Source organism: Strix aluco, chromosome 1 (assembly GCF_031877795.1).
Source record: "Strix aluco isolate bStrAlu1 chromosome 1, bStrAlu1.hap1, whole genome shotgun sequence".
Taxonomy (NCBI): Eukaryota; Metazoa; Chordata; class Aves; order Strigiformes; family Strigidae; genus Strix; species Strix aluco.
The window spans coordinates 126,407,861-126,427,502 of NC_133931.1; the positions used below are offsets into that span (position 1 = coordinate 126,407,861).

General features: G+C 39.4%; 1 protein-coding gene across 1 annotated transcript in view; it reads left to right on the forward strand.

The window, feature by feature from the left end:
• The window catches only part of CUBN (cubilin), a 147,479-nt gene that overhangs the window by 10,425 nt on the left and 117,412 nt on the right, over positions 1 to 19,642 (forward strand). The window contains exons 10-22 of the mRNA XM_074834731.1: positions 806 to 901; positions 1,435 to 1,556; positions 3,758 to 3,944; positions 5,664 to 5,782; positions 7,123 to 7,357; positions 8,698 to 8,879; positions 9,649 to 9,811; positions 10,010 to 10,200; positions 14,130 to 14,286; positions 14,910 to 15,088; positions 15,542 to 15,704; positions 15,951 to 16,167; positions 17,155 to 17,285. Of these exons, the coding sequence (XP_074690832.1) occupies positions 806 to 901; positions 1,435 to 1,556; positions 3,758 to 3,944; positions 5,664 to 5,782; positions 7,123 to 7,357; positions 8,698 to 8,879; positions 9,649 to 9,811; positions 10,010 to 10,200; positions 14,130 to 14,286; positions 14,910 to 15,088; positions 15,542 to 15,704; positions 15,951 to 16,167; positions 17,155 to 17,285 (2,142 nt within the window). The remainder of the gene's footprint in view (positions 1 to 805; positions 902 to 1,434; positions 1,557 to 3,757; positions 3,945 to 5,663; positions 5,783 to 7,122; positions 7,358 to 8,697; positions 8,880 to 9,648; positions 9,812 to 10,009; positions 10,201 to 14,129; positions 14,287 to 14,909; positions 15,089 to 15,541; positions 15,705 to 15,950; positions 16,168 to 17,154; positions 17,286 to 19,642) is intronic.

Consider the following 19,642-nt stretch of genomic DNA (forward strand, 5'->3'; position numbering starts at 1 on the left):
CCATAAATCTGCTGTATTGTCTGTCTTAAAAAAAAGCCTGGATAATTGTCACGCTCTGAATGCTGTCTAAGAAGGCAGTGTTTCCATGGCAGTACAGGTCAAGCAGTGGACGTCATGACATCTTTATCATTTGTGGTTTATGATTTAAAATGCTTTATGAAATGCATGCTATCAATACTAGAAATACTAGCAGGAAAAAGGGTTTCTAATTGACCTTTCAATTGCTATTTAAATGGCAATAGACTGTAGGTAGCGAAGGCTCTCAGTTACTGAGCGCTGAAGGGCTATCACTGTGCTGGAGACGTGGCCTCAGACAAGTTTTGATGTGGGATGCAGTGGACCTCAGCTCTGGCCGTGCAGAGTTGTGCTGCAGTGCTTTGATCCTGCTGAGCCTCCCGAGAGGAGCTGGATGTTGTGTTTGAGAGCCCAGGGCAGCTCTGGCATGCAGCAGGAAGCCTGGAGGTAGTTGGGGCTGGCTGGGTGCAGACATGTAGGGAGGGGCAGCACATGGTGGCTGAGAGAGCTGAGCTTCTGTGGCCTCACTGACCTCCCCTATATTTGACTAGCACTAATATACCTTTTTTCTAAAATCATGGAAGGATTTAGTTACAATCAGAATCCATCCCTGCAATGTAGGAGCTGCAATAAGTATGCCAGGTTTTACTTCAATGGTTATCTCAACTTTTTAACTTCAGAAGAGTATGATTTTATACCATAAATTAGTCTTTTTCTCACCAGATGATTGTTTTGCTGTTGATTCTCAGAGAACATAGTTTGTTACAGACTGAGATTTACCTCTGAACAGGTTACGAGGGAGATGGACAAACATGTACGCAGGTTGATATCTGCTCAATAAATAATGGAGGGTGCCATCCTTCAGCTACTTGTACCTCAGCTCCAGGTATGATGCCTTCTCAAAGACTGTAAGTAATACCAGTATGAATCTCATGAAGGGAATGGTTAGGCTGAATCCACTCTGTAGCAACATATTTAGATTGCAGCCACTTCTCTGCAATCAGTTTTGCCTCGCCCAAAGGAGTTTACTGGCAGGTTAGCTAAAGCCAGCAGGCCTTTCCACAGACACTGACAGAAATAGATTTAGGCTCCACCAAAGAACAGATTTCATCATAAAAATGTGGAGATCTTCACCATTTCTCTTTGATGCAGTTTTCCAATTTCAGCTTCCTCTTTCCATGAATACTCTTTGACTACTCCCACCGTTTCCCACGAAGGTGACCTTGGGCTCTCAGGTATCCAGTACTAGGGATCTTTACATGGTCAAACTGGACACTGACCAGGGAAGGTGTCAAAAGATCAAATAAGTTAGAATTATATAAAGGTTCTGCTTCAAAATGTCAAGGACCTTTACTGTCATTGGTATTGTCATTGTAACAAGGACTGAATTACTTTGTGTATTTTGTCTCATCTCCCAAGGGCTAATGCCATTTTGTTCCTGCGCATCTGGGTACACTGGAAGTGGATATGGGCCAAACGGGTGCTCTCCTCTCAGTGATACCTGTCAGCTGCAAAACCCTTGTGCAAATGGGCACTGCTTGGTAAGTGCTGGGCTCCTTGCAGTTAGTGACAACGTTATGTCATTATAACCAGTACAACAGGGAGACTGGTGAGACTGAAAGCTGAGTGCAGACATACTAGAGGTAACGAGGCAAGGTCAGCGGGGAGTGGGTGATCAACAGGTATACCTGGGAAAAACAAAGTTGTGTTTCATCTGTGACACATGAAATGTAATGTTAATTAAGTTGTGTTCCAGGGCACACAAGCCATTTCTTTGTGTCTGAAGTTAGAGGCAGCAATCTAGGTACTAATAACCTGAGAGGTTGTAGCTGGTACCCCAGGCTAGTGATGGGATGCTGGTGCTGGTGGGGGAGAACTGATGAATGGCTGTCCCTGGTGGGACAGAGAAGTAATTTATCACCTTGGATCATGGAGGAGTTACCCATGATAGCAAAACCAGTACCTCTGCTGTCCTTCAGACTGTTAATAGCCAGTACAGTTAGTTGTGTGTTCCTAGGTTGATGTTGTGAGAGCCACCCTGGAATCTCAGGCTGTTTGTATGGACGAGGAAAGGGTGCTTCCTGGGAATTTGTTGTACTCCTGCTGGTAGCCGAGTGTTTTGGACCTTTACTGATTGGTGGTGTGAATTCATTCTCATGTACAGTGACCATTTAGTTTGTGTACATGGACCCTGTGAAGGCCTTTTGGCTTCCTCAGTGAGGTGTGCTGTGCTTAGGGAAGTCCATGCTGTAGACCTGGGGGTTTTGATAATTCTGTTGTGGAGGATATTTATGGTGATGATTTTGGAGAAATGTTCAGAAGTCATAAATTTGTTGTTCCAGTAGATCCTGATCCCATTTGTCCACATTGGTCTGTGGATATCCTCCTTCTGATGATCCTGGGAGGCAGGGAGGAAATACAATATGGACTTGATAGTGTTAGGTTAACAGTTGGATTTGATGATCTCAAGGGTCTTTTCCAACGTAAATGTTTCTATGTTTCTATGATATGTTACCTTTCCCATTTTTTGTGTGAAAGGAGATGATCCCCTCACCTCCACTCGACCCCTTACCAGCATTCCTCGCTCTCTGTTCTGTAGGTACCTATTGTCTTTTCACTCAGGGGCCTTTTGTGCCCAGATTTAATCTACTTTTTCTGACTATTTAGAAACTATTTATTTTAGTCAGTCTGTTAAAAGATATGACATTTTCCCCTAAATAACATATGACCGTAGGCAATCATGTCTACAACTACTGCATAAAGATACTAACACAGTCAGATACTTCAGTAATGGGACTATAGAAGCATCTAATAAAATAGCGGAACAGCAGAGCTATATTTGGCCAGTGTAATGACAGATGAAATGTAATGTTAATTAAATATCAGGCAATGCAGATCAGAAAACACCTTTTTACCTTCAAATAAGCATTTGGAGCCCTAAAGACACAGCAAAATTCTTTTCCATCATACTGAAAATCTCTGTTCAGGACCCAGAGAACATGAACAGAGAATGCAAAAGGCAATAGAGACTATAGCACAGTGATTGTGTGTCATCAAAGATAGGATTGTTAGCATGTACCTTGGAATACCATGTTCTGCTTTATCTACAAAAATCATGTCTATAAAACAAGAAATACAAGGAAAGAGGGCATATGAAATTAAAGTAGAGATATGGAAAGACTTGATTATGAGAAGTAGTAAAGGTTGAGACAAAAGAAATGGAAAAGCAACATAAGGAGTAATACAGAGAAGGCAATGAAATTGTTCCCATTTAGCATCCCTTGGGGTGCAAATGAAAGTTAACAGCCCACATAACTGCAGTGCAGACTTCCCAGAGAACAGGCTTGAGAGAAATGATTTATAAACCACTGTTATCTTGACTTGCTATTTATAAGGTTTAGATAATATGCTTGACTTGTTTCTAGGGTGATCATTTTAAACCAAGCAGTTTTCTGAATGGGTAAATGAGTACAGATTTTGACTTTCTAAAAAGTAATTTGAAAGAGCCCTGCAAAGAAATAACTTAATAGAAAAAGCAAAGAGATAGATAATCTGATCAGGCTTTAGATTTATTTTGGTATTCACCAGTGACCATCAAGGTCATTAAATTCCAAAGGTTTTATTTCTTTGCTCTGATATCTACACATAAAATAAGTGTAAATATCAGTCTTTCTGCCATCTACATTGATTCCTTTAGGTGATCCATGCTTACTAAGTTTACTGCATTTGCTTATACCTGTAGGCAACGATCTCTGGATATTTCTGCCTGTGTTATGCAGGCTGGACAGGCCCTAATTGTACAGAGAACATTGATGAATGCATTAGCAACCCATGCCAGAACGGGGGGAGCTGCACTGATGGGGTCAACGGCTACTCCTGCGAGTGCACCAGCGCCTGGACAGGACCACAGTGCCAGACTGCCCAGCAAGGTACGGCCAGGACCTCTGCCCCCGGAGAGATGGGGCACCAGGCTTCAGCGAATAGATCCTTGGTGTATATGATTAATATCTGAGAAAGAACCAAGTTATGATGGAAAAAAACAGCCCTCTTCTTGGTGGATTACAGGTCCCAATCCAAAATCCCTGGAAGTCAGTTTTCCATGAGTTTTGTTTATAGCTGCTTTGTTTAGCAGGACCATAACAATGAAGTTGATCTGCGGATTCACTGGCCTTGACTAGGTGCCAGACATCCTAAAATCAGATCTCTGTTCCTGAGAAAGTGTTCTGGTAAGCCTGTTTGGAAAGAGGATTCGATATAAGGAGAACAGATTTACAAGAGAATATATTAATGTTTCTCTTTTGTGCATACTATTTCATTTGTCACGAAGCTGAGAGGTCCTGACATTTTTAGTCAAGATGAAAAGCCAGAAAAGGTTTTCAAACAGAAATTTAATGAAAAAAATGTTATCCATGAAAATGGGGGACTCGGAGTTTTAGAGTAACTGCAAGGTCCTGCCTTTAACATTTCTTCTTAATATCACTTTTCCTGTTTGTTTGGGATATTTTTGTCATTAATTTTAATTAAACAAGGTCAGGATAGCATTCCAGTGAGCGTCCCTGTGGCAACCATCTGTCAGATGTCTCATATTTATTGCAGGTTGCTGTGAAGAAAGCAGATTAACTTTTCAGAGAATACAGAATGTAAAACTTTCACTGAGTCCCTGTGAAATCTGCTCTATTTTAGAGCTACTTCAGACTCTTTCCTATTTTCCTTAAATATCTAACCAGTAATGTTTTAATAATAAACGTGTAAAAAAAAATTGATTTTTAACTATTCATAATAGAAGGGATAGAAAACCAGTATTTATCCATCAACTTTTTGTTTAGTTCTTAATCAAGGGAAAAATAATACATTTTATGACATGGTAATTCTGAATCTGCTTGACAGATGGTGAGATGTTTTAGATGGACACTTCAAACAAAATTATGTTCTTTTTACCACTCCTTGAAACAAAATACTTAATTTCAGTTTGTTGAGAACAGAATATTTTTTTAGCATCAGTTTGATGTTAAACTCCAGCTGCTTGTTGCACACTGTAGCTATAGGTGCACTGTATTTTGGGTGCTTTATGGGCATATTCTTCTGTAGGTGATGGGGATTCCCAGTTCACAGCTCCCATTTGTTGAACGGCTCAGTGAGAGAAGAGACCACAGTATATCAAGAGAAGTATTATCAGGCACAGAAATCTGACCAAAAAGAATAAATGGGACAATAAAATATCTGAAGGATAATTTCTATGATGCACCACTACTGAGAAAGGCAATTTTATATTGTGTTATCTTCAAAATGTCATCTCCTGTAGGTGAAAAATCTAAAGATTCAATCCAAAGGTAGCCTTCTGGAAACAAACTAGTTGATGGACATTTTCCTGAGACAGAATCAACATCTTTTGGCACTGTCCACATATTCCAGCTGAAAATCTTTTTTTCTTTTTCCAGGAACTACTTTTCTTTCAGGGAGTAATTTTGCTTATTTTTGTGATGTCATTCCACTATAGAGGAAATCCTGAAGACTCTTTTATAGAAGTATCTTTCACCCTTGTTTTAAATGTTTAGGAAGCCAAAGCTGTGCAAGAAATTTAGGTTTTGTTTAAGTCTGTATAGTGATAGCACAAATTAATCTATTTCATTTTCTCTCTCTTTCTGCAGTTTGTGGAGGATATCTCTCAGGCTCCAGGGGGACTTTCAGTTACCCTAACAACCCAAACAGCCAGCGGTACAATGGAGGGGTCAGCTGTGCTTGGGTTATTCAAACTAATCCCAACAAGGTAAAATAGAGTTCAGGTTAAAGAAACCCTCACTCTGCAGGACCCCTCAGATCATCAGAACAAATGTGACCATCTTCATGCTACATATTCCAATATAGCGACCCAATCCCCTCAGAATAAATAGTTTTTCAAAAAGAATAAGTTTTAGAACCTTACAAGCCTTCAGGCTACTTAGCCTAAGAATTTGCCTGGGCTACTTTTTCAAGGTTTTTGCTATGCAGCTGAGGGATAGAATTTATTCACCTACCGCCAGCTAGAGAAGGTGCCTGTTTTACATTGCTTTAGCATGTGATCTGTGAATAGCTGCATGAGAAAAGCTCTGCTCTGACGGGCTCCACAGTTGGTTCATGAACTAAGTGACCCTAGAACAATTTCACGTTTCTGATTTCTGAGCACCAGAAAAGCAAAATGTTGAATTCATATTGTCAATGGCTTTGTGTAATAACAGCAAGTGAATTTTTTTAAGGATTAGTTTTTAAATGTTGCACTCAAATGTATGTCCTGATTCTGATCTGTGACTAACAATTCCACTTGTGTTATAAATAACAAATACTAAATATGTTACTTCACACTTTAGCATGGGACTTCTTATTTGGAATTTAAGTATTTGATCTATTTTTGACATTTCATGGAATGAATTAAGTAGTTTTATAAATGAGTGGTTGCTAGTGGTTTATACAGCATTATATATATGTGACGTATCCTCAGCTTTAAGCCTGAGAGCCACTACTGCCTTCAGCAGAGCTATATTAAGGCACATCAGTGAGGAATCTGAACATACATAAAGCTCTATAGCTGTCATTACAGTATCTAGAGTGGGCTTCTGAGACACTGATTTTATATGGGCAAAAAAAGATAATTTCCTTTTTTTAACTCCCAAGACAATGCTTTCAACCATCGCAAGGATGAGAAATGTTAATTATCTGATGAGAAAACTGCCATGGGAAACCTGGAATAAAGTATTTTATGCTGTATTTCGAGTCTTTCACATGACTCGAATGTATAATGTATAAAATGTATACATATATATATTTCACATACATAAATACAGACACAGGAAAATTATCTCAGTTATTAGTTTATAGAAATAATGCTCTTTCCAGACAAGTTCCCTGTTCAAATTCTTTCCTATATATTTTCTCTCTTTCCTTTTGACCCTTAAGATTCTGTAATAGCTGCTTCTGTCCTGGAACTTTTCAGGAAATGGCATAATGGCTCCAAAGCTCATAGATTCTCACAGTTGCATGAATACATTTATCTGCTCTATACAGTGTTACTGCATAAACAGTGTCTCAGCCGATGGAAAAAAAGAGATTTCTTGTTTTGTTACTTTCTGTTAGATTCTGCGTATTATTTTCCCATTCTTCCAACTGGAAGCAAGTAATGAGTGTAACACTGACTTCCTTCAAATCCATGATGGGCCTTCAGCATCAATGCACATGCTGGGAAAATACTGTGGCTCCTCACCTCCTGCAGAGCTTTTCAGTTCCCATAACTCCCTGTATTTTTGGTTCTACTCAAACCACACCATTACAACTGGAGGTTTTACCGTTCGGTGGGAATCTCAGGATCCTGGTAAGTTTGATGAAATGTCAAGTAATTTAGCATCTTCATGGCTTTGAAGCAAAGTGAATTACTTATTTCCTTTGATTAGGAAACATTAGGAGCAGTAGGACAGTATTTTACTAGGGAGTGAGGCTAAAATGTAGACATGTATATAATTTAAAAATATTTGAAAACCAACTCTAGGCCTCTGCATGAATAACTTTCTGCTGGTTTTTAAGGCTCCTTTATACGTCCTGTGAGGAATCCCCCAAAGAGCATGTGTTCCTGGAGATGCTGTTCTTCTGATTAGATCTCTTTTCTCACAGAAGTATCTAGTACTTTGAGGAGGCAAGTTACGCTTTTTTGGCACTGACAAGTTGCAAGAGGCTAAAGAGGTTGAACCATGCTTTCCAAGCATGATAGATTGTTGGGAATTTGATTTTAAATTATCTGTGAGCTTTGAGGTATGATTTGTTGCACATTTCTGCCTGAATTCTTGGTAATGCCACGTGTGTGATTCTTCCAGGAGGCCTGGCAGTGCATTTCTATAGATAAACCCCAAATCATGTTGTGCAATGTCAGCTCACTTCAGTGTTCTGTGTATTGTCTAGAAATAAAATAGTGCATTGGGTTGTGTCTTGAAAGAGCCATAAAGTATAAAAAGTATAGAAAATTCAGGGGGCAAATGGTTTCTTTATTTCCAGAAAGATTTACTGAAATGCTTTTAATGTGATTTTTGGTTTGGGTTTTTTTTTTTCTTTCAATTGACATTATTAAGTAGATAATTACTAATTGATGAATAGAATATAGATACTGAAAAGTGAAAACATATCTTTTTTTTTGGGGGGGGGGGGGGGGGGAAGCAAAGAGGGAGAGAGATCTAGATGTGACTAAACTAGCTATTCCTTAGGTATAATACACAAGTTAACCCTACCACTCCCAACAGTTATGCTGAGAGGAATGGGGTTTTTTATTACAGGTATATAAAACCTTCCCTGTAATCCACACTTTTTAAAAAATTAAAAGTTTTGTGCATGGAAACTAGTTACAAAGTACAGAAATTCAGATTAATTTTGTAAATCCAATTCAAAACACAGTGCTTCTGATCATTCTTCTAGAGATATTTCCATTATAACTGGGAAAGAATCTTTTACTGTGCAAATCAGGAAATATTTGGAGTTCTGCTTTTATAATTAAATTGCAGAATTTAAAGGAATAAGTAACTTGTTGGTTTGCTTGGCTTGCTCTTTGTTTTTGAATTTATTCTGTATCCCAAAGTGGTACCTGGTTTTGACACTACAGGAGAATTCATCTTCTGACCTGACATGTAGTGTTAAAGACTCTGTTCTTACATGTTTCTTTTCTGTTAGAATGTGGTGGTGAGCTGACAGGTACTTATGGCTCGATAAGCTCTCCGGGATACCCTGGTAACTATCCTGTAAACAGAGACTGTTTCTGGACCATCTCAACCAGTCCTGGCCTCCTCATCACATTTGCTTTTGGCACACTAAGTCTAGAACACCATGAAAATTGCAGTTATGACCATTTAGAGGTAAAGTTTAATTGTGGATTATGACACCATTTTATGGCTATGTTATTGCAAAACAAGGTATTTCAAAACTTGTTGTACATACAGAAGGGGACTGTTTGAAAATTAAATCCTGGCTTGAAATGCTTGTTTGTACTTACTTATTCCAGCCATCAATGCACAGTCAGATACAGGCAGTATATCAGAAAGAGGATAACATCCTGCTCCACTGAAGTCAGTGGAAGTCTTGCAACTAAAGAGGATGGGATTCAGGCCAAATACCTGGTGGGAAGCTTTCACTTTCTTACAAAGTTCAATCTCCAAATGCCTTGTCAAACGTAAACCCACAGAGAATCAATCAGCCTAAGAAAAACTATTAAGGAAGGGGATCTAAGTGTAATAGATTCATATTACAGTACAGTCCATGACTTGATGTGTGAGCTAAGGTTTTTTCTCAAGTGCAAAGTAATGGTTATAGAACTCGCCAATACCCGAAATGGAAATGAAAAGATGGTTTGGAATAGCATGTTCTCCAAAATTGTGCAATGCAGAACATGATTTCAGGAAAACAGTTCAACAATAGATCTCCTGATACTTTCTTTCCCTTTCACAAAACTTTTGAGAGTCTGTTTCTTGGTTCCTGTGTGTTTGGAGTAAACTCCCTACGAGCTTTCCTTCCACCCACCATCTACAACATCTCCTGGGGCCCCCAAGATAACTTCAAGAGTGTTGATACTGTTCATAGTTGGCACACATCTAATATTCCTAAATGCTGATCTATCATTCTGCCTAGATTCGAGATGGTCTTCTTCCACAAGATCCTTTCCTTGGTAAATACTGTAGCACTGGATCTCCACCCCCACTCCAAACCACTGGTCCGTATGCATGGATTCACTTTCACTCTGATGACTTAGTTACTGATAAAGGCTTCCACATCCTCTATACAACATCTCCTGGTAAGTAAAATCCAGCATTAAAGGTTGGTCTGTGACATTCCCGAGATATAGCGAACAGCATATGAATGGACATAATTAACACTTGCTATTTAATAATACAGAAAGCCTCTTTGATTTGCAGCCATTGTACAGAGGCAGCCTAAACTGAGTTACCATACTTGTGAGTATCTCAACTAATGTATTTTTTTCTTAATACAGCAGATCCAAGTTGTGGAGGAAATTACACGGATAGTGAAGGGGTTATCATGTCCCCTTTCTGGCCTAACCCTTATATCAACAACCGACAATGTATCTATGTTATCAGACAGCCAGAGGATGAAAAAATATACCTCAACTTCACCCATATGGAGCTCACAAGTCACACTGGCTGTTCATCGAACTATATAGAGGTGATTTCTCTTAAGCAGTTGATATGAAAGGTTGATTACATGTGTGTACAAAACCATGCCACATAATTTCTGTCCCAAGGGCCACTGCAGAAATAGTTGTTAATCAAAGGACTAAGTATACCAATTTATTAGGGTCCAAAAGTCACAGGGGCCAAAAGAGCAGAACTGTACATTTGAAATGAAGCAAAGATAAGAGAACAAGAAAATATGTCCAGCTTAACACTAATTCTTAATTGGCTGTACGTGATTAAGGTGGAGTTTGGACTTTTGGTAAATGCATGTCAAAAGCAAGAAAAATAGAATAATGCCATAGCCTCTATGCAGCATTTTCTGGAGCCATGGCGTTATATGGAAAATCTTGTTTTGGCACAGAAAGGAAGCACACCATATATATATATTTATATATACATTCTTATGTGCATATATACATATGTAAAGCCAGGAGTTTATTGTTAGCATAACTGAAATCTTACAAGTCTAACTCAAGAATTGTTATTAGTCTAAATCTAACTACTATAGAAAAAATAATAGTGCACTTAGAAAGTTTCTATATGGAAAATGTAATAATAATACAATATTAATGTTGATACCAACTAGGATCCACTTGAGGTGATTTTTATGTTTGCTTTTACACCTAGTTCTCTCTTCATTGGTCTGCAACTTCATGTTACATCTGAATTTACTACTATAGGGTGCCTTTTAAGTATGCTAGGTACCATTTCTTCATTTTCTTTGTTATCCCTAAACCAGTTTTGTCCAGCTCCAGGTCTGCATTTCTTTGATTGTGGGTGAGGTTTGGCATGGTGCTGTGCAGGCCAGGGGCTCCCAGGGGCCATGGGGGCTCCCTGGAGGTGCAGAGCAGGGCCTCACAGCCAGGGCCTGTCCCACTGCCATGGCCAGGGAGCAGGGCAGCCCCAGCATTGGGCACCTCCCTGGGGATGGGGATGGACCAAGGCCAGGCCAGGACATGGGCATGCGGATGAGCCTGGCTCAGCAGAGCCCGTGACTGGGCAAGGCAGAACTGTGGGGAGCTGGAGATTGGCCCTGCTGCATTGTCGCTGGGGAGGGGACTCATGGCCCTGGGGGACTGACATGGGGTCCCGGGCCATAGGCGGAAGCAGGGCTGGGCCAGTGAGTCCTGGTAGTGCCCTCAGGGCCTGACAAGCTCTTTATGTTGGTGGCCTGTGCCCCTTCTGTCACCTTGTCCCTGTTCTCCTCTGTGCCGCACCCTGACTTGCCATGTCTCAAGGCATCTGCTGTCGTACCCGGCCTGTATATCTCCATGCAGTCATAAATACCTCATCCTACATGGAATGGCTGCTGGGTACCTGCTGTCTGTGTAAAAGCGTGGCTGCACCACATAGAGGTAAACAGAAGTAAAACAAACTGGGCACAGACACCCCGTTGATTGGCAAAGGTGCTGCCATATGGGCAAAGCAGGTGGGAGCAAGCCCTGCAGCCCCTGCACAGAGCTGGGTCCTGCACTGTCAGCTACACAGTTAAGTGGCAGTGCGGGTTTGGTTTTGTGTTTAATCTCTTCTTGACCAAGCAAGGAATAGGCCCCTGTGAACTCCGTGCAGTTAATCTGTTTTTAAAAGATGTTACTGTGCTGACATCGTTCCCTTCCCTCCTCCTCTAATTCAGAGACTTTGGTTGGAATGAAGTGTAATTAATTTCTGAAATGAGAGGGGAAGTGTGTTTAATGAAAACAGACAGCTTTTGTTTGTTTGGCCTGGTACTCCTCTTGCCTAATTGCTGGCAGAACAGCAGCTAAATTCACAGCAGCCAGAGAAACAAAACCATTTCTGTTGAATGCGATCAGTTTGTATTAGTTCAGCAAGGCATTTACCTCGCTGTTTGCTGATCAGTCACAAGCCATTCAGTTTCCCTGTGTTTCTGTCCTCTTCTTCCTGCCCTCTCACTCAGTGACTCAGCCCAGAGCAGAGAAAAAGGACCGACATTTTCTGACTGGGACAGTCGGTACGACTAAAGCATTGTGCTCTTTTATCAAGGCCTGATTTTCCACATACGCTTTTCTAAAATACTGTCTCACTGGGTTTTATAATGAAGTTCAGCTAGGGAGATAGCTTTTGGGTGTTTAAGGTACTTTAAAAGTCACTCTCTGACAATTGTTCTGTCACTTTGAAAAGGCTCAGATTATTCCTATCCCTAGCGATACCAGGAAACCTGCAGAGTTTCCACAGGGGCCAGACACAGATCACAGGCTCTTGCTCAGGGAGGGATGTTTAGTCTCTTACTGAGGAAGAAACAGCTTGAGACCAGGGATCTGCAATAAGAAACTAGAGACAATAAAAATTCTTAAGAAAGACTGTGACATCGTGCTGCAGACATAAGGTGTTAGCCAAGGCAGCTCCTTCTCCTTGCCATCCTTCTAACTGGCAATAGGAGACATTACTCATATGGTTTAGAGAACCTGTTATTTTTATCACTGCTCATTGGGCTTTATAAATCAAAAATGTAAGGAGAATCAGCTCAAGAAAAAATGTAAACTCCTGTGAACTATACTTCTGTAAACTTTCACTGCTGTCCAAAGATTTTCTAAATATTCCGGTACAAATTCTGATCTCAGCTGCTCTGCTGTAAATCCAGAATAATTCTGTCACCTTAAACTCAAGTCCTAGGGAAATTAAAAATATCTATTAGTCAAAAAGCCATCTCATCAGCTGGAGATTGCCAAAGCTGGGCAAGCAGGCCAGCCACTGCCTGCTCACCAGGGCACCAACAAGGGTCCCCTGCCTTCTCTCCCAGTCCATGGAGGAATAGAGATGAGGAGGATAGAAGAGGTGCTGAGAGGGACCTGACAGCTGGATGTTCCTGGCTTTGCAAATGATTTCACTGGAATGATTTTTTGGGGTTGACAGCATATAAGTACATTTAAAAGCAGCTCCAGCTACATGAGCTATCACCACTTCTACAGCAGAAAAGAGCTGTTTTCTTTTTAAGAGAATCTTTGGGAGAAAAATTTCATTTTTTGTCTCGGCAAATAGCAGGGGACCTGTTTTTTGGACTTCAGCTTGTTGGCTGCCCTCTTGGGCACCTCAGAGGGCATTCAGAGCTCGTTGGCTATACCAGTGCTCTGTCTGGTCCCTTGGATGCACCTATTCTTTCCCACAGACTGTGGGTTCAGAGCCTGAAGTTCAGAGGTGAAAATACCTCTTTCCTTTCTAGTCTCATTGATAATCAGGATTTATAATCAACTTTGGGGAGAACACATAAGATACATTTCTTCTTTGACTAGCAAATTGTTTGAGGTCAGTAGAGTCACAATGCATAAGGTAAAAGCCGAAAGTGATTCCTTCGTAAGCATCATTGTCATTATCATTCATTGAACCCTTCAGATAAAGTAATGGAAAGACATCAGTATACCTCTTTATTGCTTTAGGGGCTCAGAGTTGTATCTCCTGTTAGTGAGCTGTCTGGCTGCATTGATGTATGGGTGTGGTGGGACATGTGCTTTTTCTGGAGAAATGCCACTGAAAAATCAGTAGAAGCTTTATGGCCAGAGCAAGAAAATCACAAAGAAAATACCCCCTTTTTTCCCCAGCAGATTCTAGTGTTGGCAAAAATTTCATAGCTATCACTGGTGAGCACCTTACCCGTCTCTTTCATACTAAAGATGTCACTTTTGGAAGCACAGGCCCAAATTTTACTAAAGCTGAGAAGATCTGTTTCATCCTAATGTCCTGTGACAATAGCATGTGTGTGTGTCTTCTGTGCTGATCATCCAGTCCTTCCTTTGAGCTCTCATGTGCTTGTGGCAATCACTGTGATGACTCTGTCCCTCTTATTTATAAGTAAAATAGTTACTCATTTTGTTATTTAGCAGCTCTTGTGAGGTTATAATTTTATCTGGATATCAGATCCCAATGCTTTTATGATCTGACATTTTTTTTCTTTTCGATGACTAGGTTCGAGATGGTAACAGTGAGATGTCTTCCCTTATTAGCAAATTCTGTCATAGTGCCGTCATGTCCCCAATCACTTCTACCAGCAACAGTCTCTGGATCAAGTTCAAGTCTGATGCTTCTGTGCAAAGGGCTAGCTTCAGGGCCATTTACCAAGTTGGTAAGAGGAACTGGCGACTTGCAGAGTGAACTGATCTGTGATTTGGACACCTTCAGTCATTTCTGTGCTATATTATCTGTATAATGGGTTTAAGACAAACTTCAAAAGAAATAAAAGAAAAAAATAGAGTCAATTTATTTATTTATTGCTACTTTTAGAAGTGCTAAGATGATGTCTGCAGTAGGTCTGTTGTAGGCACTCCTTGCATGCTTGGAAATGCACCCTTCATTGCTTCTATTAATGAAAAATCGCTTACTGCTAACATACAAAAGATGATATAGCTGTAATTCTGCCTAAATCTTTTAACTTTCATTTTTCCTATCTTTTAGTTCTTAATCACCAACAAATCTGTCTGTCTGTGAAACAAATGAGTCAAATCCATTAGTTTTCATGGCACTGTTAGATTGGTCTCATGTATATACATGTTTATGCTATACTTATAGCAACAGGTTCTTTTAAATACATTCTTAATACCACTTGGATGATCTGTAGTAGATGCTGTAAAAAGACAGGTTTTTATGGGTGGTTTTCTTCTAATTTCATAGTGATATTTGATAGACATCACATTATTCATTCCTTGAAACCATTCATTACAAGTACTGATTCTTGGTGTTTCTTGGCAGCCTGTGGAGGCTCCTTGTCTGGAGAAGGTGCAATCCATTCACCTTACTACCCCAGGATGTCTCCTCACCCAAAGACCTGTGAGTGGATCATCTCCCAGCTAGCTAGTGAAGTGGTGATTCTTAACTTTATCGATTTTGACATTCAAAATACAACCACTTGTGACTCAGACTACATTGAGGTAAAGAATAATACACATATACTATGAATAATAAATAGATTCTTATGTGTATGTTTCTTCTTATACTCATCTCTACCAAAGCTTTTCCAGGTTCATAATGGGATCCCAAACCTTTTCTTGGTTCTCCAAAGATGATATGACCATTTTGATAATCAGAGACAAGTTTCAGGTGTCTTAAATAGACAGACCTAGTTTTGGAGGTTTATGTGCTTCTTAGTGTTGAGGGTGTAAGATCTCAGCTTTTCTCTACCTGACATGCTTTGGGTGGGAGAGTGCTTCTCTGGCAGTCATAAAGTTGCTTTGTATGTGCCTGTAGTAGAAACCATGCTGAAAAAAGGGTAGGGTTTGACTTACTAAGTAGCTCTTTTATATGGTTCTTATGAATTCATTTATGCTTAAAACTTTAATATCATAGAAATTTGTATAGGATATTTTGAATACAATGTTCTTCAGGTCAGAGATGGCAACAGCACAGACTCTCTTCTTTTGGAGAAATACTGTGGTACAAATATACCATCTAGAGTGCAATCTACACAGAACAATCTCTATATCAAATTCAGAGCTTCCTCTCTTACCAACTTTGGCTTCAGAGCTGAGTACTGGCCATTAGATACAGGTAAGGATTTTTTTGTTGTTTTCTGTGTAGAGTGTTGGGACTTTCCAAATTTTCCTGTACACTGGAAACAGCTGGCCATCAAGTTTTATCATGGTGTAATAGGAGATAAATTCTGAATCTGTTACTGTGTGGTATGCATTGAGGAAAAAAAGACAATGAAATTTCAGAAAGAAAAGTAACCAATTTTAGAAGTGCCTAACTTTTTTATAAATATACCACTTAATCTGATGTTTTAAATCTCTACAGTATGTGGAGAGACTCTCACTGGAGCAGAAGGAATCATTACAAGTCCTGGCCATCCAGCTATCTACCCACATGGCATTAACTGTACCTGGATTATCAACATTCAATCCGGCTACCTCATCCGCCTGACATTCACTTCATTTAACTTGGCATTTGATTATAGCTGCAGAAAGGATTATCTTGAAATATATGACAACAGCACTGTGCAAAAATTGGGAAGGTGAATATGTCCATTAGCTGAATGTAGTGAGCACTGTTCTATTGCTCTCTACATCCAATTCGCTTCCTTAAATTTTGTGTATAGATTAATTTCTCTGCATTACAGAACCAATAGCGGCAATTACTCTGCCTAGGATAGTAAAGTCAGCTTGCTTCCTTTGACCATGGGATGAGAAGCACATTTAATAAATACTATACTGGGAGAAACTAACTTGTGTCAAAAGGACAACTTTTTTAAGGACAGGTTTCAATAGCTGGCATTGTCCATTGTCATTTTGATTTATGTGAAATAAGTTCAAAAGAATTAATAAATCTGTTCCCAGAAAAAGCGTGATTTGAAACAGTTGCAGAAGTGAAAGAAAGATTACTTAAAGATTGTGCATTTGGATCTCAGCAAAAACTAAACCAAAATCTGCATTTTATAGACTTTTTTTTTTTCACTTTCTCCTGATATGTGATTTTATCTTAGGGAGGAATCTTTTGTTTTTTTCCCCTTCTCCAGTTGGGGTATACACAGGGTTTTCTTGCCACCCTATAATTCAGGAACATCTGAACTTCTTGGGAACAGTATCCAGCTGCAGCTACAGACTGTAAAGTAGTTGGCTGACGTGGCAGTATTTTGGAAAATAAGGAGCAAATTACTCTCATAACGGAGAGTGTTTTGCAACCTTAGTCTTTGGCTAGCCACTCTGACTCCTGCAAAAGAACAGAATACATTGTAGGTACAGCACAGAATAATTTCTGTAAGAATTTGACAACTTGATGAACAGTTTCTTCTCTGACTTTGCCCCACAAGTGAGATTTGTACTCTTGTACGTGTAGTGTGCTATTTAGTCCCATGATACAGGGTATATGGCTGGGTTCTGTATCATCCAAAGGAGACATTGGTGTATATGTAACTGTTCAAACTTCTCAGGAAAGCTGAATCCAGTAATATAGACATTTTGTAAAGTACGGCCATTCAGTTTGGGGCATCTTTTTGCTGCAGGTACTGTGGAAGATCAATTCCACCATCTCTCACTAGTGGTGGCAACATGATGATGTTGTACTTCGTAACCGATTACAGCATTGCATCTGAGGGATTCTCAGCTAATTATATCTCCCTGGATGCATCAAAAGGTAATATGTCAGTCTCTTCATTATGAAAATTAAATGTTTTCATCTGTCACTAAATAACTACTACATGAAACAGAAACATTATTTTCTGTGTTAACAGAAAACTGCCTGGTGCCTCTTCCCCCTTCTTATTTATCCTGCTTTATTCACAATCTTTTTCCTCTCTAGGAAAGCAGAAAGCAATTTCTGTAAGCAACACTGCTGTTTTCTTTTAAAAGCCAGTAAGAGCTGACATGGCAGAACTGCATGAATTATTTAGGAAAAGTATTTTCTGGGTTTGTTTTGTCCATTCTGAGCTGAGTATGTGTGATCTAGGAAGCTTAGCAATCATGGACAACTCACTTGAATGAGAGACTCTCAGGTGCCTTAAAAATTAATTTAGTCCTTATTAAGGTGCAATACTGATGATGCACAGAGAAATATCATATAGGATGAAATTTGATAAAACAGCAAAATAACCTGAAAGCACAAGCTGTTTTTTTCATTACGACAGAGTGCAATGTTTCTGTCTCCAGAAGAGCTCAAGGCTCCTGTAATGCATTAAATCTGTTCTTTAAGTATCTCCTTTTAAGGGTCCAAGACATACATCAGCGGGGTAAAGACTACGAAGAGAAGAATGGCCATTCATTCCCTTAGTACACTGAAGCAGAGAAAAACTGAGAAATTACTCTGAATTCTAATTGATTTGAAGGTTTTCCAGGGTGGGGGCACATCTGTGTTTTCAAACCATGCTGCACCCACCATACCTGATCCAGTGTTTACACATCTCTCCAGCACTGAGAGCATTTTAGCAGTGACTGAGCCACACTTGAAAAAGCAGCCTCTTGATGAACGACTATTGAGTTTCATATAACCCAATAGATGTGGGTCTGCTATTGCTCCTCTCACTGCTACACACAGATGTGTAGTAGAAGAGGATTCATGTGGTAGAGGGACAGGTTCTGCCTAGCAGAATTAAACCATAGAAGAGGCAGAGTGGGACAATGAAAAAAAGTAAAAATGAGAATACATTTGTAGCTGGATTATTTGTGTATCCATCATTAACCAGTTCCTAGGTGGTTTGTGTGTGTGAGTGCAAGCAATGTGGGATTTATTAAATGAATACCAGAAATTCATAGTACTCATCTCTGCAGCCATAAACTACCAGTGGCTGCTCATTGATTGCTCTTAGTTTCTTTAATACTTTTGTTTTTTCTACTTTCTGAGTTTCTCCAACCTGTTTAAAACCAGCAAAATGTCCAATTTCTATCTTGTGAAAAATAACTGCTTTCTTGGTGGCAGCTTGGAAAATTTGGCTATTATTTCAACTTTCAAGCATGTGTGTAATTGAGACCAGTACAGATTTTGCCACTGTTTTTATTCACTACCAGATAACCTACAAATCCAAATAATCAATTTTCTCAGCTGCCTTCATTCATACTTGAGTTATCTGGCATGGAAACCAAAAAGCTGGTAAAAACAATTAAGATTTAATGAGACCTATTCCAAGGAGGAAATTTCTATTTGTTAGAAAATAATAGGCCAAAACCCAAGCTGTACTTTTAAAAATCTTTCCAAGAAAGAATCTGTAGTTTGAAAACTGAGTTCTTTCTAGTGGTAAATTGTGAAATTATCAGCCTTATAAAGAAAGTCTTTTATGAGCCTGTTTTTGCATCTGCAAACTGTAACTTCTGTGAATATGATTGTTGCTTGTTAATGTGATATTTTATCATTTACTTTACCCGAGATTAATATTTCATGGGTCAATTTGATTCCTTTCTAACTGTTCTTATAGCAGCTTTTCTCACAGTTCAAGATCAAAATATCCTTTACTCAACATTAATCTATATTTCTGTCTCCATGTAACCCTGTATGTTTCTCTGGGTTTGTTAGTTATCTCAGTGCTGTCCAGCTTCGCTGTTCCGCCTCCTCTCTTCCATATTGCCCTCCTTTACCATCACCATGGTGATTGGATTTTCTCATCTTTCATCCAAAGCACTGCCATATGCATCATGTGAGGTTCAAACTGCATCAACACTGTCCCTGGAAAGGTTCCAAACTATGCCTTAAAAATGCAAATCTGTTTTTCTTCAATGCTATTAACTAGAAAGTGTATAAAATGTTTATATTAAATTAGAACTACATAATATCCTCATCCAGGCTCTAAAACAGCAGGTATGATTTTCTTTTCCCATAATTAACGCAGATATGTTTACTACTCTTCAGCTAAACTGGGTTAACTCTCAATTTATTCTCACTTAGACCTAGAACTATGATCTGTAGAATAAATGCCTTTTCATTTCAACCACTATAGTTGTGTAAGTATGGCAATGTAGCAGATAACTACTGAAACTCATAGTAATAAACTTATAAGAGAAGTT